The 25,079-nt window shown below is 43.5% G+C and overlaps 1 protein-coding gene across 8 annotated transcripts in view; it reads right to left on the bottom strand.

The window, feature by feature from the left end:
• nf1a (neurofibromin 1a) overlaps positions 1–25,079 on the bottom strand; it is a 159,522-nt gene that overhangs the window by 127,231 nt on the left and 7,212 nt on the right. For all 8 annotated transcript variants that reach the window (XM_061280806.1, XM_061280807.1, XM_061280805.1 and 5 more), the window contains exons 3-9: positions 23,884–23,967; positions 19,714–19,904; positions 14,138–14,244; positions 13,973–14,040; positions 11,385–11,460; positions 541–698; positions 276–449 (exon numbers count right to left, since the gene is read on the bottom strand). In XM_061280806.1, the coding sequence (XP_061136790.1) occupies positions 276–449; positions 541–698; positions 11,385–11,460; positions 13,973–14,040; positions 14,138–14,244; positions 19,714–19,904; positions 23,884–23,967 (858 nt within the window). The remainder of the gene's footprint in view (positions 1–275; positions 450–540; positions 699–11,384; positions 11,461–13,972; positions 14,041–14,137; positions 14,245–19,713; positions 19,905–23,883; positions 23,968–25,079) is intronic.

Here is a 25,079-nt window from a genome sequence, read left to right on the forward strand (position 1 = left end):
GTTCCAATTTCAAAAACATAGGCGTGCGTGCAAATAATTGTGATTGCAATATTGAACAAAATAATTGTGATTAGTATTTTTATTCATAATTGAGCAGCCCAACTAGAGTGGCATTAGACAAAAAATATCTTTGGATGATAAATTACTGTATTATTATCATTTATATTGAGCAAATTGACAAAGGGATTGAATTTAACCTCAAATTGCAATCAAATATCCACTCATCACACTCTCAACAAACACACAACAGAAGGGAGAAAAAAAAATATTCAGACCTTGAGATCCATGACTATGGACTGGACAAGAAGAAAAATAGTTGAGTGATCTTCCCAGTTAATGTAAGTTGACGCTTTACACAGTTTAACACAGGCAATAGCAGAGCTCTCCATCAGCTGCTTGCTTCCACCTTGACCGGCTAAAGCTTTCCGTAAACTGTCCAAAAAAAGTTTCTGAGGGCACAACAGGAAAGGTACGAGAGTTAGTTATTAGTGAATAAGTTAAAAGAAAAAAAAAAAAACTGTGTTAATCTCTCCCACTTACCTTGTTGGCCTTGCTATCTTCTACAGTGTCTTTGGAGATTGTGTGCGTGATCTCTGGGCAGAGGATCAAGAGAATGATCTGAAGTGGCCACACTGCAGCCTTCCTTTTAGCGCTCTCTGCAAAGTTATCCACCAGGTCAAACAGCTTCTCAGCAGCTTCTGTAGAAAAAATGCAAGCACACACTGACCACAATAATCAATAAAAAAAAAAAAAAGGAAGACATTTACCCATTATATGCTTTGCCACCCAGGACTACTCTGGCCGTGAAAGCATGCACATCACTCGAAAGGAACGAAATATTAACACTGCACAGTATGATGCCCAATTAGAAAGCCCATCTTTTTTATGAACTAATTCACTTTATAAAAACAAATGTGACTTCTAATGTAAACAGAGTGCACCGCTGAAATGGCAAGTGTGCGCATAAAACATGACGTCATGTAGCAAGCACAGTGTTTACGGAAGTGTTTACGTGGAGGGGCTCATCTCATTTCTTCATTTGCAAATTTGTAGTTCATTGTTCCACAGTCCTCTGTTTACATGCTAGTTATCTCCATGGGAAATTCCAAGGAGCATAAAACGAGATTCAAGGAGCATGAGAAGGTATTAGCAGGAGAAGTGAGAGCTATTTACTAGGGGTGTAACGATACATCGATACACATCGATTAATCGATATTATGCTCCACGATTTATTGGCATCGATGCTAAAGGTAAACATCGATTTATATCGCCGTGTTTGACCGCGGACATTAGACGCGACTTTATTTTGAAATCCAGTTCATTGTTGCTTGCTTCCTTTTCCGGGAGCAGTGCGCGGCGTTGTTGTGTTGTGAGCAGAGCAGGCACGTGAAAGGGGAGTCGACAACTAGTACGCGGCTCCTGGGCTGGTGCTATGGCTAGTGTCCAAAAAGACGAGGAAATTTGCTCCCCTTTAGGCTTCAAGTCATTCGTTTGGAAGCACTTTGGATTCCAAAGAAAAGATGGCTCAACGGACAAGACACGTGCAGTTTGTAAATCCTGCCATGCGGTGATTAAATATTCAGGGAGCACAAATCTCGCCGCACATTTAAAGAAAAAACACGACATCAAAGTTAAGTGTTAAAGTAAGCAATTTGTATACTACAATACTCTTGTAATTTCCTAAATAAAGAGTTTGCAGTACCTTGTTGATTTTGCGTATGAATTGTTATAAATCAGGATATTGTTCTATATTTTTTATTAAAAAAAAAAAATATCGATCGTAGAGCACTATATCGCGATATATCGTGATTGAATCGCAGCAGGCTTTAAGATATCGGCAAATATCGTATCGAAGTTCTTTATATCGATATTATATCGTATCGTGACAAAACCCGCGATTTACACCCCTACTATTTACACCTAATTTATGGCATTTCCCAGAGATCATATGACAACTATAAAGTGTTACGGAATATTATGCAAATTATGTATTTCTCAGATTTTACAAATAGTGCAAATGGAAAATTTAGCATGATTTTAAAGTGAACTGTCAAAGAATAAATTTTAATGATTGCTTTTAACCAAACCTACCAATGTTAACAGTATCATGTTAAGCAATTATCCACAATAAACGAAGGATTACTGTACATATCTAATATTTCACTGACCCAGCAAAAGGCAGTGAGGAAAATGCTCATCCTAGTGTCACCCTTTCATTTTTGACATACGTACATTTTTTTGTGTATCAATAAGTGTAAATGAAATCATAAGTGCATATGTTATCATTAGAACATTAAATAGTTTCAAACATATAAATGAAATAATAATAGTACAAATAACATACAGAAAATAATATACAAATAACATGAATTTGATACGTGTGTGTGTGTGTGTGTGTGTGTGTGTGTGCGTGCGTGCGTGCGTGCATGCGTGTGTGCGTGCGTGTAACGTGTCACGACAGGATCACCACCTTATCGTTTGCGTGACTCCATGACCCCTAGAGCTATGTCGGCTGGAGTCTTGTACTCCTGGTAGGGTTACCCAGGTCAAACTGGTCAAAGGGTAGAGTCCAGACTAAGAGTGATCTCGAAGACCTCAATGGTGGAGCAGGCAGAAGTTGGTAGCAGTGAGAAGCACCACAATGGCTGTAAAAGCGGACGAAGGCTAAGGGAGCACACCCTGACAGAAAAGCAAGCTGGTGGCGGCACGCTTTGAGGCGGTTTCCAAAAACCTGGATTCCGGCAGCTTCCTGCAGTTGTAAGAAGATGTCGGTCATCTAGGGTCTCCCTTGCCACTGGAACCATCTCTTTACAATCAAGGCAGACTCCTGTGCGTCTGAGCAGCCGTATCTAGGGTCCGCACTGCTCACCCCAATTGGGGAAAGGCTTAGAAAAGGTGGCCTAAAGATTTCCCACTCAGCCCAGTACCCGGACAGGAAACCGCACCTGTCGGGACATTCCATTACGCGGTCGAAAAACAAAATCAATACCATTTAGAATTGCAGCATGGAATATAAGGACACTCCTGGTTGCCAGTCTGAACAGACCACAGCGCAGAACAGCACTCGTTGCCAGCGAGCTAAAGCGATACAATGTGGATGTGGCAGCACTCAGTGAGACCCAACTCCTCGAGGAAGGCTCACTCAATGAAGTAGGAGAGGGTTATACATTCTTTTGGAAAGGATACCCCATGGGCAGACCACATCATCATGGAGCTGGTTTTTCAATCAAGAACAGCCTCCTGCTCAAGCTCACAGAATCGCCAGTGGGTGTCAGTGAAAGGCTCGTGACTCTTCGCATTTCCGTTGCAAAATGCAGACATGTCATTTTGATAAGTGCCTATGCACCAACTCTGCCATCCAATGATGAAGAGAAGGACCGCTTCCACCAGGCACTAGATGACATCCTCAGTCACATCCCGAGGAATGACAAAATCATACTGCTTAGTGATTTCAATGCAAGAGTCGGAAAGAACTCGCAGAACTGGAATGGTGTGATCGGCGCCCACGGCATTGGAAAAGTAAACTCCATTGGCATGAGACTTGTTAGTCTCTGTGCGGAACACGACCTTACCATCACAAACACCATCTTCCAACAAAAGAACAAATATAAGGCATCCTGGATACATCCCAGCTCCACACACTGGCACTTGATCGATTACGTGATCGTAAGGAGGGCTGACCTCAAAGACGCGCTTGTTACAAGAGCTATACAGGGGGGGACAGACTGCTGGACCGACCACCGCATGTTTCTGACAAAGGTCAGACCATGTCCGGCCCCTAGTACGTCATAGTAGCCCAAAGAGGAAAGCACTCAACTGTGCCAGACTCTCCAGCAGCGACACTCATGACAGCTTCCGTCGCTCCCTAGCTGAGAAGCTGGCAGACATTGAGCCACTGATCATCTCAGAGTCTGGGATGGATGAGAAGTGGACCTTCATAGCCAGCACCCTCTTTGACACTGCAGCCCAAGCCATTGGTTTCAAAACTAAGAAGCACCAGGACTGGTTTTACCAGAATGCTGGAGAGATATCCACCCTCCTGGACAAAATTCAAAAAGTGGTGTATCTCAAAGGCTAATGAAATCCAGTCTCACGCTGATAGAAACGATATGCAGTTTCCATGACGCAGTGAAAACCATCTACGGCCCCAGAAACTGCTCCCTGGCACCTGTTAGATCTGCTGATGGAACATCTCTAATCAAGGATCAGGCTATGATAGTGGAGCGGTGGGCTGAGCATTTTAACACTGTGCTGAACCAGCCCACCTCAGTGGACCCAACTGTCCTTCCAGAGCTCCCTGAACATCCTAGCTTGCCAGATCTCGACCTCCCTCCAACCTTCAAATAAGTCCTGCACGCAGTCAAAACCCTAAAAAACAATAAATCCCCTGGACAAGACAGCATGCCGGCTGAACTTCTCAAGGAAGGAGGCTACCTCTGTATACAGACACTGCATCTCTACATTTCAGAGGTGTGGAGACGAGAATATGTCCCGCAACAGTGGAAAGATGCCAAAATTGTGATTATCTACAAGAACAAGGGAGACAAATCCATCTGCTCCAATAGTAGGGGTATCTCTCTGTTGGCCACTGCTGGAAAGGTCCTTTCCAAGGTCATGCTCCGCAAACTCATCTCGACAATATCAGAACGGGTCATCCCAGAGTCGCAGTGTGGTTTTCGGAAGGACAGGAGGACAGTTGATATGATCTTTGTGGCACGTCAGCTCCAAAAGAAATGTCGGGAGCAGCACAAGGACTTGTTCATTGCCTTTGTCGATCTCTCAAAGACACTGAAGAGATTTAAATTTAAAAGTTAAAGTCCCAATGATCGTCACACATACCTCTGGGTGTGGTGAAATTTGTCCTCTGCATTTAACCCATCCCCGTGTGATTTTAATCCATCCCCTGGGGGAGAGGGGAGCGGTGAGCAGCAGCGGTGCCGCGCTCGGGAATCATTTGGTGATCTAACCCCCCAATTCCAACCCTTAATGCTGAGTGCCAAGCAGGGTGCCCACCCAAGTTTCTCACCATTCTTGAGCAGTTCCATTCTGGGATGATGGCCCGAGTGGTATTAGGAAGACAGCTCAGAGCCGGTGTGACAACTGGAGTGCGGCAAAGGTTGTGCTGGCTCCAGTTCTCTTCCTCGTCTATGTCACAACACTGGCTGGAGTTACCATAGACTCAGTGGCCTAGTGGTAGAGTGTCCGCCCTGAGACTGGAAGGTTGTGGGTTCAAACCCCCGCCGGGTCATACCAAAGACTATAAAAATGGGACCCATTGCCTCCCTGCTTAGGTTGGAATTGGGGGGTTAGATCACCAAATGATTGGGACTGCTAGTTGGACGTCCAACGCTGCACGTTCCCCTCTCTTCCGGGGGGCGTCAAGCGCTTTGTGTGGCGGGCTCCATCTAGTGTGGAAACTGAAAAGTGCTCAAGCTGTTGTGCGGGCCACATTCAATTATGTTTTCGGAATTTGCTGCGGGCCAATAAAAACTGGACCGCGGGCCGCAGTTGGCCCGCGGGCCGCAGTTTGGACACCCCTAATATAGAAGCACAGCGTGTAAAGAGGCATGCTCGCCAAGCCACTCCTGCTCCCCCCAGCACCTCCTTCACATGCCCAGTCTGTAACCACATCTGTGGATCCAGGATCGGACTATTCAAACATCAGCAGACTCACAAATAAAAGAAAGTCATCATCGAACCGATGGACAACCATAAGCAAGTAAGTGTGTAACATACGTAGATGTAACTAAAGTGTACATACTGTAAATGTTTTTAGAACTCTAACTATTATAACAACTTTCCTTTTATAACAGGGTACAAGTGTACATACCGTATTTTCCGCCCTATTAGGCGCACCGGGGTATAAGGCGCACCTTCAATGAACGGCCCATTTTAAAACTTTGTCCATATATAAGGCGCACCGGCCTATAAGGCGCATAAAATAGAAGCTTTACTGCAACAAACTGAGGTTGACTAGGGTTGTGGTATGCACCCACTAGCCAATAACCAACGAGCCCTCTGTAAACAATTGCGTTTCTAAAACGATCTCCTATAAAATGATTGGAACTGACTAAAGTTCAATCTAACGCATTGGTACTACTTAACTATGTTTCCCTTCCATATCGATCCGTAGATTTACTCGAAACATGAACAGAGCAGCCTATTTTGACATGAAATAGCCTCGCGTGTATAGCAACTATCGTTACAGCATTAGCCATCCGCAAAAACCCATGACCCTCAGCTCGCAATCTCCCATGAGCCTCAGCAAAGTGTAAACAATCGCGTCTCTCAAACGAGCTCCTGTAAAATGATCAGGACTGACTAAAGTTCGATCTAACGCATTGGTACTACTTACCTATGTTTCCCTTCCATATCGATTCGTAGATTTACTCGAAACATTAACAGAGCAGCCTATTTTGACATGAAATAGCCTCGCGCGTATAGCAGCTATCGTTATAGCATTAGCCATCCGCAAAAACCCATGACCCTCAGCTCCCAATCTCCCATGAGCCTCAGCAAAGTGTAAACAATCGCGTCTCTCATACGAGCTCCTATAAAATGATCAGAAGACTAAAGTTCGATCTAACGCATTGGTACTACTTACCTATGTTTCCTTTCCATATCGATCCGTAGATTTACTCGAAACATTAACAGAGCAGCCTATTTTGACATGAAATAGCCTCGCGCGTATAGCAGCTATCGTTATAGCATTAGCCATCCGCAAAAACCCATGACCCTCAGCTCGCAATCTCCCATGAGCCTCAGCAAAGTGTAAACAATCGCGTCTCTCAAATGAGCTCCTATAAAATGATCAGAACTGACTAAAGTTCGATCTAACACATTGGTATTACTTACCTATGTTTCCCTTGCATATCGATCCGTAGATTTACTCGAAACATTAACGGAGCAGCCTATTTTGAGATGAAATAGCCTCGCGGGTACAACAGCTATTCGGTGACGCCCCCTGACTACAGTTACCGTAATGCTGGGAAGCGATGCGACCTTGTAATTTATTAGTCGTACTAAAACGTACTAAAACATTTTGGCAGAGCACTGTGTACAACCAGTATGGATCAACAAATTCATCACTTGATCCATATATAAGGCGCACCGGACTATAAGGCGCACTGACTTTTGATAAAAATGTAGGTTTTTAGGTGCGCCTTATAGGGCGGAAAATACGGTACTATAAATACGTTTTTAGAACTCTTATTATTATAACAACTGGTTTTATTACAACGCACAAGTGTACATACTGTAAATATGTTTTTAAAACTCTTATAACTTTGTACCATAACTCCTCTATATATTTATATATACTGTTTTTTTTCCATGTATAATGCGCCCCCATGTATAATACGCACCCTAAAAATGGCATGTTGATGCTGGAAAAAAGCCTGTGCCCATGTATAATACGCACCGAAAATTTGACTCCTACTTAAGTCCGTAAACGTAAAATTATTTCAGAAAAAAGATCATCTTTGGGAACAACCGGATGTTATTCTGCCGGTCAGTATCACTGCGCATGCGCTAGCAAACTCGATAGCGAAGAAATGTTTCTGATTTGTGTAGGGTACATTTTGACAGCAAACGAGCAGGTGATCGAGCAAGCGTATGATACGAGAGCAATGTATTTTTTTTGTACCCATGTATAACGCGCACCCCAGATTTTAGGACAATAAATTAGTTAAATTTTGCGCATTATAGATGGAAAAAAACGGTATATATCTTTTTTTTTTTTATTGTCTTTGTTATTGTTGAAAAATCCGCGATTATGTGCGCACTCCCGGCCTTCTGCTGGCGTGCGGGCAACTTTCGTGCCATAATTCCTCAATTTTTGTTTGACTTTTTTTTTCTTTAAAAAATTCCCAGTGTACTAAGGCCACAATAAATCAAAGTCAAAAGTCAAAGTCTGCTTTATTGTCAACATCTTCACATGCCGAGACACACAGAGATTGAAATTACGTTTTCCCTATCCCACGGTGACAAGACATATTACACGATAGACATACAAGTAAACGACGCAATATAAAAAACAAGAAGGCTCAAACAATAAATAATAAGAGTAACAATAAATAATAAATAAATAGATAACACAACGAATAAGTGTGCATACAGACAGTAAAAGTACAGGACGCTACGCAGAACGGGGATGTTCAGTATCCTGACAGCCTTTTGTATGAAGCTGTTTGAGAGTCTGGTGGTGCGGGAGCGCAGGCTTCTGTACCTCTTCCCAGAGGGCAGAAGCTCGAACAAAGAGTGAGCGGGGTGACTCACTTCACTCACAATCGTGGTCGCCTTGCGGGTGAGATGGGAGGTGTAAATGTCCTTCAAGGAGGGGAGCGAAGCACCAATAATCTTACCAGCCGTGTTCACTATGCGCTGCAGGGCCTTCAAGTTATAGTCAGTGCAGCAGCCACCCCAAACAGCAATACAGCTGGAGAGGACGCTGGTGCCGCGGTAAAATGTAGTCATGACGGCCGGAGGGGCCCTCGTTCGCCTGAGTTTCCGCAGGAAGTACAGGCGGCGCTGGGCTTTCTTTGTCAGTGATGCGGTGGACCAGGAGAGATCCTCACGGATCTGCACCCCAGGAACTTGGCGCTGCTCACTCTCTCCACCACAGCACCGTCGATGGTCAGCGGCAGGTGTTGTGTGTGACCCTTCCGGAAGTCCACAACAATCTCCTTGGTCTTGTCGACGTTCAGCAGGAGGTTGTTGTCCCTGCACCACGTGGTGAGAAGGTCAACCTCCAGCCTGTATTGAGTCTCGTCTCCCTTGGTGATGAGACCCACCAGAGTCGTGTCGTCAGCAAACTTCACTATACGGTTGTCGCTGTAGGTTGCAGTGCAGTCATGCGTCAGGAGGGTGAAGAGCAGCGGACTGAGCACACAGCCTTGGGGGGCCCCCGTGCTCAGCGTGATGCTGCCGGAGATTTTGTCGCCAACACGTACTACCTGTGGCCTCTGACAGAGGAAGTCCAGTAGCCAGTTGCAGAGGTAGGTACTGAGGCCCAGCGTGTCAAGTTTGCTGATGAGGCGTTGTGGCACAATGGTGTTGAAGGCAGAACTGAAGTCCACAAACAGCAATCTCACATAAGAGTCCCTTCTCTCCAGGTAGGTGAGGGCCGAGTGGAGGGCAGAGCAGATGGCATCCTCAGAGGACCGTTTGGCTCGGTACGCAAACTGGAAGGGGTCAATGGTGGGGGGGAGAACGGATCGGATGTGCTCCATGACAAGCCGCTCAAAGCACTTCATGATGATGGGCGTAAGTGCCACGGGGCGGTAGTCATTGAAGCAGGACGGAGCGGGTTTCTTCGGCACAGGTACGATGGTGGCAGCTTTGAAACATGACGGGACGATGGCCTGCTGCAGGGAAGTGTTAAAGATGTCTGTGAAGACATCCGTCAGCTCACCAGCGCAGTCCTTCAGCGCTCGACCCGGGATGTTGTCAGGGCCCGCCGCCTGACGGATGTTGATAGCGGCAAGCGCCCTCCTCACGCTGTCGGCGGAGAGGCACAGGGGCAGCTCGTGTGAAGGGGGAGTGGCCTTCAGCGGGCAAGTGCTGTTCTGAGCGTCGAAGCGAGCAAAGAAGCGGTTGAGGTCATTGAGCAGACGGACGTTGCCTTCACAGCTCTGCGGCGCGGGCTTGTAATCCGTGATGGTCTGAATGCCCTGCCAAAGGCTCCGTGCGTCCCTGCTGTCCTTGAAGTGGGCGGTAATTTTGCACGAGAACGCCCTCTTTGCATCTTTGATGCCCCGGGACAGGTCAGCCCTCGCAGTCCTCAAGCCAGCCTCATCCCCCGCTCTAAAGGCTTTGTCCTTGGCCCTCAGCAGCCTGAAGACAGCCCCCGTCAGCCATGGCTTCCGGTTAGTCCGAGTGACGATGGATTTTGAGTGAGTCACATCATCAATGCACTTCCTGATGTAGAAGGAAACAGAGTCAGTATACTCCTCAATGTCTGTCCGATCGTTGCAAGTGGCAGCCCTCCTAAACATGTCCCAGTCAGTAGAGCCAAAGCAGTCACGCAGTGCATCAGAGGCACCCTCAGGCCACACCCGTACCTGCTTGCGAACTGGCCTGGACGCTCTCACCATTTGTCTGTATGAGGGCAAAAGCATAACAGTGATATGGTCAGAAAGTCCAAGATGGGGGAGGGGGGGCGTCTTTGAAAGCTCCTTTATGCGAAGAGTAGACCAGGTCCAGGAAGCTGTCGCCACGCGTAGGAAAACTAACATGCTGGTGAAGCCTCGGAAAAACAGACTTCAGGTTAGCATGATTAAAATCCCCAGCGAAGATGGTGAAACCGTCAGGGTGCGCTGTCTCTTGTTCACTGACAGCCTGGTACAGTTCACTAAGAGCCGCGATCCTGTCGCCTTCGATGTTGGAAGGCGGGATGTAAACCGCGACGAGCAGAATCGCGGTAAATTCCTTTGGCAGGTAAAAAGGACGGCACTTAATGATCACGAACTCCGCCAGTGGCGAGCAGTGCTTGCATACCACTACAGAGTCCCGGCACCATTCGTCACGGATGTAGACGCATATTCCACCTCCACGAGATTTCCCCCCTTGTACAATGGCCCGGTCCGCCCGATAGCACGCTAGCCGCTCCAGATGTACAGCGGAGTCCGGAATGTTGACGGTCAACCAAGTCTCAGTGATTACAAGCACACAGCAGTCCCGCACTGTCCGGTTTGTAGATCGCAGCAAGCGAATGTAATCCATTTTGTTGTCCAGCGATCGAACATTCGCCAGAAGAATGGAAGGCACGGCCGGGCGAGCAGGGTTTGCCGCCAGCCTGGCCCGGACGCCCCCGCGTTTGCCCCTCTTCAGGCTCCTCGCACACCGCTTTCGACGCTTCCCAACCGGGGGAGGAATAGCAGACGAGCCCGGCGACGCTTCAGGACGTAGCAGGCCGAGCTCCTTTAATGTTCCCGCATCAAAGTCCAGAACTCGACAAAACTCGCTTTGGCCGATGTCAAGCAGAACCTGCCTGCCGTACTTGTAGCACGACTCAGTACGACGAGACGAACAAAAAAAACTGCCGGACAAACACTCATTAGACGGACAAAACACCTTTTGAACCACGAAGTAGCGAGGGATGACTGTTTATACAATGGACCCCCACTTGCTCACGGTTCGCCACCTGCTTTGATTCACATATTTGTGGATTTTTTTTCCCATTTTTTTTTAATTGTCTTTGTTCTGGGCCACCAGTTTTCATGGAAAAGATTTTTATTGAATGTTTAAGAAGCATTTTTTTTTTAAGATTTTGGATAGTTATTTAGAAATGCCTAATTTTTTATTTAATTTATTGAGTTGTATATTTGATGGGTGTCAATTGTAAAGTTGAAAATGTAAATATCGGTCAAAAGTTGTTTTAGGACCTGCCATATCTGCTTGAGGTCGTTGGTAGAGCATGGTGAATTCATCTGGATAATTTTCCACCCAGTTCCAAAATGCCTGTCAAGACAAAACAGAGTTCAAAGAGAATCTGGCATATGATGAACAAGCTTCCAGTTGCTGTTGACAGTCTCCTGACGGCAAAAAATAAACTAACCCCATCTGAAGGTTAATGTGTAATATGAATACAGTGGTACCTCTACTTACGAACGTGTATACTTACGAACTTTTCGGGATACGAACCAGAGCCTCGCAAGTTTTTTTGCATCTACTTACGAACCAATTTTGGACCGTCTCCTTTGCTCTGACATTCCCTGTTCATCTCGGAGAGTCAGCAGTGTAAAAACAAGACTATTGATAGATTAAAAAAGAATAAAAATCAAAACTTTGAATCATAAAGGAGCACGGCGTATCATCAGGCTCGCTATTGAGTACGGCCAGTGTGGTGCCAAAGTAGGCATCCCCGTGAAAATCCCTTGCTGCAGGAGCGCACACGCATTAAGTGAAAGGCGGAAGCAATTGCCATGGGGCAGACAGTATCAGCTTGTTTTCAATAAAAACATGAAGAAAACACTTTTATGTTTGTCGATTTCCATCTTTAGAACCTAGGTTCCTTTTCTTTCTTTATTTTATTAAGTTCTTACTCTTGTGCGCTAGGTGCGTTCAATGACCAATGATATAAATGAATGTTCTATGATACAGTTGGAAAGCTCATAAATTGCACCAAAAAATAATGACGAGTACGTGAGCACATTGCAAGTAGTAGTACTTGGAAGCATACAACAATTTATGAGTGTGACTTTTTGCGTGCCTTCTCTGGAGTATTTTTAGCAAGTGTAGAAAGTTAGAACAGGTTCCCCCCTCCCTAGGCAAATTTAGGAGGTAAAGAATAAAGTGCCATTTATTTTTAGTTATAACGGTTTGAAAAGGCAAAAATAAACCTGTTGTTTAGGTTTTCTGTGTGTTTTACACAAAGTAATAGGGCAGACGAAAATTGTGACTTTTGGGATAGTCCGGCATGCATTATTTGCTTTTACACTGATTCCTATAGAAAACGTTGCTTAACTTACAAACGTTTCTACTTACAGTGTTCCCTCTAAGCTGCGCAGCTGCGTAATTGCGCACTGGTCGCGCAGTCTCTGCGCACAAGGAACTCCATGCGGCGCACAAAATAAAATTCAGCATAAAATGATTAATATCTCATGTTAAACGTAATCTAATTAAGTGGACGAATGATTTTCTTCCTGTGCCTTTTTGTAGTGTAAATCAGCAATTGACAGGTGTCCAGCCAATGATATGATATGGTTCACTTATGCTACATAAGCAATCATAGGATTGACAGCGCCTGAACATGTGTCCTGCCCATCCGTGCCGCGCAGGTTAGCTAAATAACAACAGTGCGGCGGTGTCAAGCGATGCAAATGCTAAATCAGCTAATCATTGCGAAACGAATGAGCAGCGACACATCCACTCGCCATGCCAAAATAAATAAGAGACGAGGCAGTTCTTTCAAGATTGAATAGCTGCGGGAGTGTGTGCAAGTACAAGAGGAAACGGTGAAACTGGATGGGATTTTCTCTTCTTCGAATGAGAAAAGTCTCCTGCAAAACATGCAGTGAAGCCATAGTGGCGGGCAAGTTTACGGAGGGAAAAATATGGAAGGAACGGAAGTTGGACTACCTCAAGCGTCACATTCAGCAGAAATGTCATTTGAAAGCTGTTGAAATTGTATGAAGACTCAAGATGGGACAGGGGATCGGTACAGAGCGCAAAAGACCGGCAGAAAAGGAACAAGCTGACAAAACAAAATCCGACACCGAGCAAGGTAGTTTTCATCGACAACATTTTACTTATTTGTTTATTTATTTATTTGTTTGTTTGTATTTGTTTGTCCGTCTGTCTGTCTGTTTACTTATTTATTTAATTTGGTGTTGCACACAGTGGTCCACAGTGTGCACAAGGAGCTGGCGTGTTTGCACAGACACTTGAAAAATTAGAGGGAACACTGCTTAGTAAACCCGAACACGGAACCAATTAAATTCGTAAGTAGAGGTACCACGGAGTGTCCATAAAAGAAGGAAATGTTTTCTAGACTTTGGTGTTTTAGGTTAAAAAAAAAAAAAAAGTCATGACATTTGAGAAAATAATTGTGTATAATTCTGATTCTTTGTGGAGCCACTGGTCAAAGAATGTATGTCTGCCCATAAAGAGTTATGTCAATGGCCAAACATGATTGGATGCTTAAATGTCTGGTTGAGTACCTGACAAGCAGCACAATTATCAGAAATGTGGAGAGCGGTTGCCGCTGCCAAATCCATTAATCCCTGATAATTGTACAGTTCAAAGGTCATTAACATGCTTATACTATGGTCACTTCCCAACAGATATTTATGAAACTAGCACAGTTGCAAAGTACTTTATGAATGTATGCTTCAAGATCAAATGTGTATTGATTTGATGTATTAAAATTGAAATGCAATATGTTCACATTGGTACAAAACTCCTGGGCACTTCCATTACTTAGCAGTTACACCTGCAGAATAGCTCAATAGAAAAGAAAGGAAGAACCTACCTTTTCTAAACTGTTGATGACTGCTAGTTGTGCAGGCTTTTTAAGGGTTTTAAACTTTAGAACGGTTTCTACAAGAAAGTGTTCACATTGGAAAATCAACAAACTTGATACACCCAAGAGACCTATCGTGCAAATCTTCTCTCTCTAAACCTTAAAAAGTATAACCTTGTAGCAGCCTCTTGAGCTTGGAGCAGTCCACATTAATGTACTGCATCAGCTCTATGTCATGAACATCTACATTGTCCTCCAAGCACACCGTCAACTCCTGTAGCCTGGGGAAACATGCACACACATCCACACACACAAATGGTGATTCAAAATAGGCGCATCTGAGCACAAACTGTCTCTTTCATGAATGGCACAACATTTCAGAAGAAAGTCAAAACATGTACTAGTATTTACCTACAATTCTGATTTAAGGTCATTTGTGTCATTCTTAAATCGAGGATATTGTTAATAAAGATTATAAATTCTTAGAGGATTTCCTCCAGTGGAGTAATCCTTGACTGTCGGCAATTACCGTAATTTTCGGACTGTAAATCGCGTTTTTTTTTTTCATAGTGCGGGGGGGGGGGGGGGGGGGGCTTAATGAAGAGCGACTTATATGTGAATTTTTGAAAAAATTTTCAAAAAAAAAATAAAAAGGTGAAACCACGATAAACGAACCGCAATGTAGGAAGGGATTACTGTAATTTGAATTTCAAGTTATGTCAGCAGCGCGGTGCGGCGTGGCGCGGCGGTTGTTTACAAAAAGGACAAAGATTGATCACGGGATGACGAAGATGACGAAGGGCCCCACGTACTATCGGCATCATTAGCGGCTTTGTTTCTAAGTGACACGGAGGACGAAGAGTTTGACGGATTTAAGGATTTGGAGTGACACAGAAGGTTTGAAAAACTGTTATGGCTTTTATGCATGCCCGGTCCTACTCAACGGAGCTCTCTTTCACCTCCCTGGATAGAAGTCGGGGGCCGGCGCTCGGCCAGGTGGCTGTCCGGGGACGGTGGATGGGGCTCGGTCATGGCTTTTACGCACGCCCGGTCCTATTCTATCGATCTTTCTTCCACCTCCGTGGCTGGAAGTCCACGCCACCACACGCCTGGAAGTTTGTTTTGTTAAATAAAAATGTCTTTCCTTGTACTTTGTTAACGCTACAATATAGTTATATACAAGATCTGTGGAATAACGACAAGGCTGATGTCAGGGCGCACGCGCGGCGTTATAACAAAGGACGAGGAATTTGATCGATGGATTTAATGATTTGGAGTGACACAGATGGTTTGATAATATATGTATAATGTAATAGTTATTTGGTATATAATTTATATATCGTTATACGGGCCTGTGGAATATTTTGAAATGCAAGCGCCGTCAGCGGCGCGCACCCATTGTTGACAAAGGACGATCGATGGATTTAATGAATTGGAGTGACACAGATGGTTTTATAAACGTGTTATTTATGTAATGGTTATTTGAATAACTCTGAATGTTACGTCAGGCCCATTCTCATGACACAGATGGTTTTATAAACGTGTTATTTATGTAATGGTTATTTGAATAACTCTGAATGTTACGTCAGGCCCATTCTCAGCTCTTCCTTTGTGTTTATGTCACGTTAGCATACCTATCGTTTAGCCTGTTGTTGCTCGTTCATGTATGTTCTTGGTGTTCGATTTTGTCGAATACAGTTCCCCTCAAAATGCGACTTGTACTCCGGAGCGACTTATATATGGGTTTTTTTTTCACAATAAATTTGTTATTTGTCATCGTTATTTAATATATAGTTTCTATATAGTTATATAGGCCTATGGAATAATTGGAACCGCAACTGACTAGGAGTCTGACGTCAGCGCCGCATGTACATACTTCCGAAGTCAGCAGCGGTATTGTTTACACAGAGGACGAAGATTTGGATGGATTTAATGATTTGGAGTGACACGGATGGTTTGATAAACGTGTTATTTATTTGAATAACTGTTAATATGTTAGGTCAGGCACGTTCTCAGTTCTTCGTTTGTGTTTATGTAACCTTAGCATACCGTATCATTTAGCCTGTTGCTCGTTCTATGTCTGTTCTTGGTGTTGGATTTTGCCGAATAAATTTCCCCCCAAAATGCGAATTATACTCCGGAGCGATTTATATATATTTTCACGTTATTATGCATTTTATGGCTGATGCGACCTATATTCCGAGCGACTTTTAGTCAGAAAATTACGGTATTATTGTAATTATTATTATTATTGATAACTTTTTCATTTGGGAAATTAAGAACTTTAAAAAGATAAAAAGAACTTGCAGATGACTAAATGTTATACTACAAATGTGTATGATTTATTCCCATGATCTTTGCAAATCATTAGGCATTATGATTTAAGTTAAGAAAACGTGTTTTTGTTTTCTTATCTATTTGGATCATGAGCATAAATCTCAAGCAGTTTTGATAATTATATTTCCTTCTAAGAGAATATAAAAGAAAATGACCTAAGGAGGATGCGTATTTTATACTATATATAGTTTTACATTTAAAATTCAAACATTATGTCTACCTGTTTTTCTAACATCTATTATTAATGTTATCCCTAGAAATTTGTGCTGATCATGTGGGTCCTGGTCACGTGACATGTTTTCCCAGTCGAGCCCACATAGCTAGCAAAAATGAGTAAGAATTAATTTTAAAAAATATAAGAAATTTGGCGATTCTCTCCCAATTACATCCATCAATGCATCTGTGTCTCTTGACACAGGTTAATTCAGGTTAAGACGCTCGTCCCGGTCACATGACCTGTCACCCCAGTCGAGCCCGCGAAGCTAGCAAAAATGAGCAAGAAACAGAGATGTTTGGAAAGGTTCTTCGGAAAGGGAAAAAAAGCCCAATGAGGAGACGGAAGAAAAAGAGGCTACGACTTCTAAGAAAAGGATAGCTGCATTTAAAAGAAAGTTTCTGGAGTCCTACTTAAAATATGGATTTATCGCCACACGTGACTCTGACGCGCCAAGCTCACTGACAGGCTAGCTAACGAGGCAATAAAGTCTTCAAAACTGCTTTGGCACATGGAGACCAAGAATCCTGCATTAAAAGACAAACCTTTGGAATTTTTTGAAAGAAAAAAATGTGAACAAGAAGGACATTGTCTCCAATTATGCCTAGATGGGACTGGCTCGTTCCTGAGAAACAAGCTGTGCTCCCACTAATTCAACGTGATGGTGCGTTTCATTTTTATGTGGTTTATATTTGTTTTTATGCCAGTCGTATCATTTTATTTTATCGTATTTATATATTTATTATAAATGTATTACCGTGTTTTTCCATGCATAATGCGCAAAATTTAAGTACCGTTTTTTTCCGTGTATAGTGCGCCCCCATGTATAGTACGCACCCCTAACAATGGCATGCTGATGCTGGAAAAAAGCTTGTACCCATGTAGAATACGCACCCAATTTTTATGATTTTTTTTTAAATTTTTTTTTAATTTTTTTTTTTTTTTTTTTTTTTTAAGTCCCAAAGATCGTCACACACGCAGGGAGGCAATGGGTCCCATTTTTAAAGTCTTTGGTATGGTCTTAACTAGGCTGGATGTCATTTTTTTTGTTGGCGTTGATTTCTCCGACTGCCCCTAAACGCACCACCGCGCTCCGTGCGCACACGGCGGCTCTGTATGGGAGAGACGTTGAAGAGGAATAAAAACACCCTTGGAAACCAAAACTTGCCCCTCGTCGTGACTCGGAGCCGCAACAAATGTTTCGGATTTGTGTAGAGTACATTGTGACAGACGGCAAACTAGCAGGTGATCGAGCGAGCGTCTGATACAAGAGCATTGCGGTCGTATGGAGCGTGTTTGAAATGAACAGCAGAGACGAAAGGAACAAGGCAAAGTGTTGTGAAATAAAATATTACCTGTAATACGCATTTTGTTATTTGCTGATTGAAACTGCTAATTAAACTGTGAATTGAAACTAATAGGTGGAGAACTGAACTCTCGCTCTTTATATAGCTGACGTGTCTTGCGCAACCGTTCTGCGCATCTGTAATGGCGGCCTCCGTATGACGTCCGGTCCGCGATGGAGATTAAAAAACAAACAATATTTGACAATAACACACCATCGAGGATTGCACCATCGCATCAAACGATGTGTCGTCAATTATGAATTTTACTAAGTGTGTTGGGCAGGATGGCTGAATGCGATGCGCGATTGACAACAAACAAGAAGAAAGGTGAGTTTTATTTCGGGGGAGATTTGTCATGTCTCGTCCCCAGTTTTGCTATGTGTCTAGGTTGCCATAGTTTCTGTTCGTGTCACCCCGCTCTTCCTGTGTCACCTCAATCGATGTAACGTGTTTTGTATTTAAGTCCTGTCTGCCCCTCGCTCACCGTTGGATCATTGCATGTGTTACTGTCATTCTGTTCCTGTCTTTGGTAATGTCACCCTGTCTTTTTGTTCCACGACTTTGTCGGTCAGTCCTGTTGTTGGTTTTGTTGTACCATGACTTTATTTAAAAAAAAAAAAAAAAAATAATAATTTTTTTTTTCTTTGTATCCATGTATAATACGCACCCCAGATTTTAGGACAATAAATTAGTAAAATATTGCGCACTATACACGGAAAAAAACGGTAATATATTGTCCTAAAATCTGGGGTGTGCATTATGCATGGGTACAACAATCTTTGAAGAAAATCTCCCTCGAAATAAAACCTGAAATCACACCTTTCTTCTTGTTTGTTGTCAATCTCGCATCGCATTCAGCCATCCTGCCCAACACAGTCAGTAAAATTCATAATTGACGACACATCGTTTGATGCGATGATGCAATCCTTGATGGTGTGTTATTATAAAATATTGTTTGTTTTTTAATCTCCATCGCAAACCGGATATCATACGGAGGCCGCCATTACAGATGCGCAGAACGGATGCGCAAGACACGTCAGCTATATAAAGAGCGAGAGTTCAGTTCTATACCTAAATGCGTATTACAGGTAATATTTTATTTCACTTTGCCTTGTTCCGTGCCTCTCTGCTGTTCACTTCAAACACGCTCCATACGAACACAATGCTCTTGTATCAGACGCTTGCTCGATCACCTGCTCGTTTGCTGTCACAATGTACCCTACACAAATCCGAAACATTTCTTTGCTATCGAGTTTGCTAGCGCATGCGCAGTGATACTGACCGGCAGAATAACATCCGGTTGTTCCCAAAGATGATCTTTTTTCTGAAATAATTTTACGTTTACGGATTTAAGAGTCAAAATTTGGGTGCGTATTATACATGGGTACAGGCTTTTTTCCAGCATCGACATGCCATTTTTAGGGTGCGTATTATGCACGGGGCGCATTATGCATGGAAAAACACGGTATTTATTTATATTAAGGCCGGCCCGCGAAAATATTTCTAACACGTAACCGGTCCGTGGCGCAAAAAAGGTTGGGGACCACTGCTGTAAAACACAGGTGTCCAATTTTGGTCCTCAAGGGCCACTACCCTGCAGGTTTTAGATGTTTTAGAATGACCAGGATCGTTAGATTCCTGCAGAGCTTTCTGATGAGCTGATCATGTGAATCATGTGTGTTGGAGGAGGGACAAAATACATGCAAGTAGCCCTTGAGGGCTTGGAGTTTGACACCTGTGACATAAAGGGTGAAAAACTCAAGATAAATTCAAGCGACCATGGTCAGCTAAATGCCTTCAATCATCAATTCCTGAACTGTAAAACAAGAAAAAAAATCTGTGCAGCTGGGTACCTGGTGGAAATTCGACTGAAAACAGCATTAAAATTGTTGCAGCTAAGAGAGAAGAGAACAGCTGAGGCTGAAGCTCGGAGCTCAGCTGCATGCTGATGGCCCTCACGGTACGTGTGGATGAAATGGCAAATCTCTGGCAATAGCTGTTTGACTAGCATGGTCTCATCCAGCCGCAGGGAGTCTTTGGATTGCTGACAAAGGAGAAGGACATGCAAGTTTGAATGTCAAAATTTTTCCCAATAACATGAAAAAACTAAACTTCTAAAACACCTTGTTTCACAATCATAAAACTTTGCGTTTTTATTATATTTTATTACCAAGAATACATTTTTACAAATTTAGTTGTCATGTTTAAACATCAAAAGTTTATAGACTGTCAATTTAGTTACTCAATGCACATTCAAAAGAGTAAAATAAACGTGCATGCACCAAATACTGTACAACTAATCAAACTAGATTTTTAAATTGCAACGGCTGCAATATTAAAAAAACTTAAGTGGCTAAAAACAGAACAGTTATTTTTATTGGTATCAGTGAGTCAAAGTCAAATGAACTCTTACCAATTTCAATTGACTATATAACAACGTATGAACAATTCATCTTACATGAAGCCACTCGGAACACGTCATGTTTGCATATGTTGGTGACTGGTGAAAGGAAATAGACGTGACAGGGCACTTCATCTGCAGAGAGGCTGCTTATTTCTCTAAAATCAGATACGGAGAAGCTAATACTTTTAATAGTCACCTCCCTCCCCCACCGTCTGTTGTCTTCCGGGTCAGAGCAACGCTGGCGTCAGATCTGTTGACTGCCGCTTCTGTCCCGGACCGTGCCCATTACTTGTTTTTCGTTTTCCCGTTTCTTCTATTTTTCTCGTGTTGTCCTCCGTCTACTTCGCATTCCCGCAGCTCTGCTTTCACCTATCTGTTTCCTCTCCCTCGGACTATCAGCTACGTTAGTCAGCTAGCCAACAGCCAGCTGGCCAAAACCACCACCAGACCCTTCTGCCTCCCGGCTCTGAGCCTGTGGCCGCCTGCTCTGGACTTGACAGCAGCTCTGGACTTGACAGCAGCTCTGGCCGCCCGGCCCTCTGGCCGCCCGGCCCTCTGGCCGCCCGGCCCTCTGGCCGCCCGGCCCTCTGGCCGCCCGGCCCTCTGGCCGCCCGGCCCTCTGGCCGCCCGGCCCTCTGGCCGCCCGGCCCTCTGGCCGCCCGGCCCTCTGGCCGCCCGGCCCTCTGGCCGCCCGGCCCTCTGGCCGCCCGGCCCTCTGGCCGGCCGGCCGGCGTCCTCAGGGGGCGGGCTCCACTCCCTGCGGGCTCGCCAACTGTGGCTGGCTGTGTGCCGCCGTGGTGCGTTGGCGCCTGCCGTTTGTCCGGGTACAGTCGCGGTCAACCGGCATCACCACCTGGTCTACTACTCCTTCCATACGAGGCTGGGATCCTTCGCCATCGCTGCTACATCTGGACTGTCTTTTAACCGGCACTTCCCCGACGGCTCACCCATCCCCTCTTTCTGGACTACCAACCCCCCCGTCACCCCCACCTCCCATACTGCCAACCTCAACAACCTCCGCTCTCGCCCCTCCTGCTCCTCCATCCATCTCCTTCGCACTGCTGACCGATGTCCTGTTATTAACTATATCCTATTGTCTCAGCGCCCCCCCACCCCCGTTCGTCCTCACCCTTTTTATTCCCTGTAAGCGTCTTTGGGTCATTGAAAAACGCTATATAAATTAAATGACATTTTATTATTATTAATATGTTGAAGTAGTCATAAGTAGAGATGTCCATGTAAATGTTGGTGCCAATTGATAGCTGCTTTTGGACATTTTAAGCCAGATGCGGCCCATCATATCATTTTATGTGGCCGCTTTGTGTCAATAATAAAATTGTTTTCACTTTTAAAAACGACAGATATTGCCAGCAATTTCTTTTACTATTCTATCTTTTTAAAATATTAGCAGTTTTTACCAGTCTCTGATTTCAATGCTAGTTATTCATTAGTTTGTTGTGTAGCTTATACTGTATATAACATCAGGCCTTGACAGTCATAATAGCCCTCCGAAGGAAACTATGCGGCCCGTGAAAAAATGAGTTTGACACCCCGGTTTTAAGCTGTCGGAATAATTGGATGGTCGGCCTGACCAAGGGCCTCACAATTTACGAGTTGGAGTCCCTTGGTTCAACGAAGCTAGCTCCAGAGAATTCCTTTAACTCCCTTCCTTTCTTATCTCACTAGATATGAGTAGAGCGCCCTCGCACCTGAAAAAGTACTCTGTTTAGTTCAAAGTTCTTTTAATCAACTCTGTAATTTTTATCTATGGATTGTTGTTGATCGAGACCGTTTGTCTTTAAGTGTTACAGAAAAGACATATCTGTTGAAGTAGTTGCATGTAAGTTATCCCATATTTACGCAATATTAGTATTGTATGAAACTTAGCGTGAAAGTCTAGTTGCATTGTTCCACAGGAAAACGGCACCCAACACGCTTCGAGATATCTAATCAAGGACGAGTCAGCCAACCGGCTGTCAACCGGCTGAGGAGTAACAGGACAGACTGCACTGCTGGAGTCACAAATCGGCCAAGGCCTCGCACCACATTACATTAGTTAGCTAATCAGCGTTGCTACAGCCACAATCTCCCCTCCCTTTAGTATAGCAAAGCCTTTGTAACCAGGGCAACCCAAAATAAAAAGAGGAGACAGCAGACTAAGAGTTCAGAATCATCAGAGACTGTAACTGAAACTTTGTCTGCTGTTCTCCTCGCGAGTAAAAAGGAATACTGGTTGTCTTCTCTTTGTTTTCAGTGTGTGAATTAATGTCTGATGGTACTTAGACTTGACATAAGTGATCATCTTTACAATGATTTCTAATGGGGAAATTGTGATTTCTTCCTTCCGTGACATCATCAACAAAGACAGAGGGGAGGGGTGTGTAGCCCTATTCATCATTAAAAGTGGGCTTTTTTTAAAGGCATTCGTTATTTCATTCTCCAAAATGAATGGACAAGATAGAAAATGATTAACTTTTTTCATTTTCCTGTTAAATAAATACATTAACTGTACTAGTTAGTGAAAAATGAACCATGCTCGGTTCACCTTTCTTTTAAGCTGACAACTGTACGGGTTATCGGTGCCTGCTGCCAGCGTTAAGCGGCTGCTCCAGCGTTAGCAGGGCTATCTTAGCAAAATAACTTCGCTGCCAGCGTTAAGCGGCTGCTCCAGTGTTAGCAGCGCTATCTTAGCAAAATAACTATCGTATTTTCCGGACTATAAGTCAGTTTTTTTCATAGTTTGGCCGGTGGTGCGACTTATACTCAGGAGTGACTTACGTGTGAAATTAATAACACATTATATCATTTCACATGTTGTTTTCACACTAAACCGCAAGAGGGCGCTCTAGGCTGTGGAATAACTGGAACTTCAATTGACGATGAGTCTGACGTAAGCGGCGCAGAAGAAGAAGCACTGCATTTTCTACCAGGTTAGCGGAGTTATTTATAAGTGACACCAAGGATGAACATTTCGTTGGATTTTATGATTTGGAGTGACACGGATGGTTTGATAAACTTGTTAGCATGTTATTTATGCTATAGTTATTTGAATAACTATTAATATTTGTTTAATGTTTAATAATTTAATGTTACGTCAGGCACGTTCTTAGTTTCTCGTTTGTGTTTATGCAACGTTAGCATACCGTACTGTTCAGCCTGTTGTTGCCTATTCTATTTTATTTTAAACTGCCTTTCAAGATGACATGTCTACTCTTTGTGTTAGATTTTATCAAATACATTTCCTCAAAAATGTGACTTATCCTCCGGCACGACTTGTATATGTCTTTTTCTTCTTTATTGTGCATTTTATGGCTGATGCGATTGATACTCCGGAGCAATTTATATTCCAGAAAATACGGTAAATGACTGCACATGTTGATGCTGACACCTGGCAAAGTTGTCATTCCTACTGATTATATATATATGAAAAAAATGCTTAAAAAGGGTTTTTTGCTTGGAACGGATTAATTTTTTTCCATTATTTGTAATGGGAAAATAGGATTCGGAATTCGAACGATTCACTTCTAAAACACTCTTCTGGAACGGATTGTGTTCAAAAACCGAGGCACCACTGTACACTATAAAGAGAGAAGACAAGATTTGATGAGAAGGAACTCACCCCAGCCAGGCACTTCTCCAATGTATCCAGGATGATGAGCTGTGAGAGGTAGAGGTTTTTCTCCGATGCTTCTCCAAATATTCGCTATGGTATAAAGACAAACAGTTACTAATTAGGAATGGGCATTATGAAGAATGACTGAAGAAACTACGCTTTTCTATTCAGCATCCCATTACTGATTAGGGTCCATTCATCATGTCGGCATTGAAAAACTAGAAAGTTCATAAAGCTCCAGTATGCCTGATTTTACAAACTACCGTATTCTCCGCACCATTAGGCGCACCTTCAATGAACGGCCCATTTTAAAACTTTGTCCATATATAAGGCGCACCGGATTATAAGGCGCATAAAATAGAAGCTATACTGCAACAAACTGAGGTTGACTAGGGTCGCGGTATGCATCCACTAGCCAATAACCAACAAGCCCTCTGTAAACAATCGCGTTTCTCAAACGATCTCCTATAAAATGATCCGAACTGACTAAAGTTCGATCTAACAAATTGGTACTACTTACATATGTTTCCCTTCCATATCGATCCGTAGATTTATTCGAAACATTAACGGAGCAGCCTATTTTGACATGAAATAGCCTCGCGCGTATAGCAGCTATTGTTATAGCATTAGCCATCCGTAATTTCCCATGAGCCTCAGCTCGCAATCTCCCATGAGCCTCACCAAAGTGTAAACAATCGCGTTTCTCAAACGATCTCCTATAAAATGATCGGAACTGACTAAAGTTCGATCTGACAAATTGGTACTGCTTACCTATGTTTCCCTTCTATATCGATCCGTAGATTTACTCGAAACATTAACGGAGCAGCCTATTTTGAAATGAAATAGCCTCGGGGGTACAACAGCTATTCGGTGACACCCCCTGACTACAGTTGCCGTAATGTTGGGAAGCGATGCGACCTTGTAATTTACTAGTCGTACTAAAACATACTGAAACATTTTGGCAGAGCACTGTGTACAACCAGTATGGATCCACAAATTCATCAATTGATCCATATATAAGGCGCTCTGCATTATAAGGCGCACTGTTTTTTTTTTAGTAAAATGCAAGTTTTTAGGTGCGCCTAATAGTGCGGAAAATACGGTACTACTTTTCATGCAGAAAATTACTGTATTGATTACCGTATTAAGTGGTTCTAGAGTCCAACAGGAAACTAAAACCCAGTCTTTTAAAAGCTGTTAAA

The sequence above is a fragment of the Syngnathus typhle genome, linkage group LG6 (genome assembly GCF_033458585.1).
Source record: "Syngnathus typhle isolate RoL2023-S1 ecotype Sweden linkage group LG6, RoL_Styp_1.0, whole genome shotgun sequence".
NCBI classification, from domain to species: domain Eukaryota; kingdom Metazoa; phylum Chordata; class Actinopteri; order Syngnathiformes; family Syngnathidae; genus Syngnathus; species Syngnathus typhle.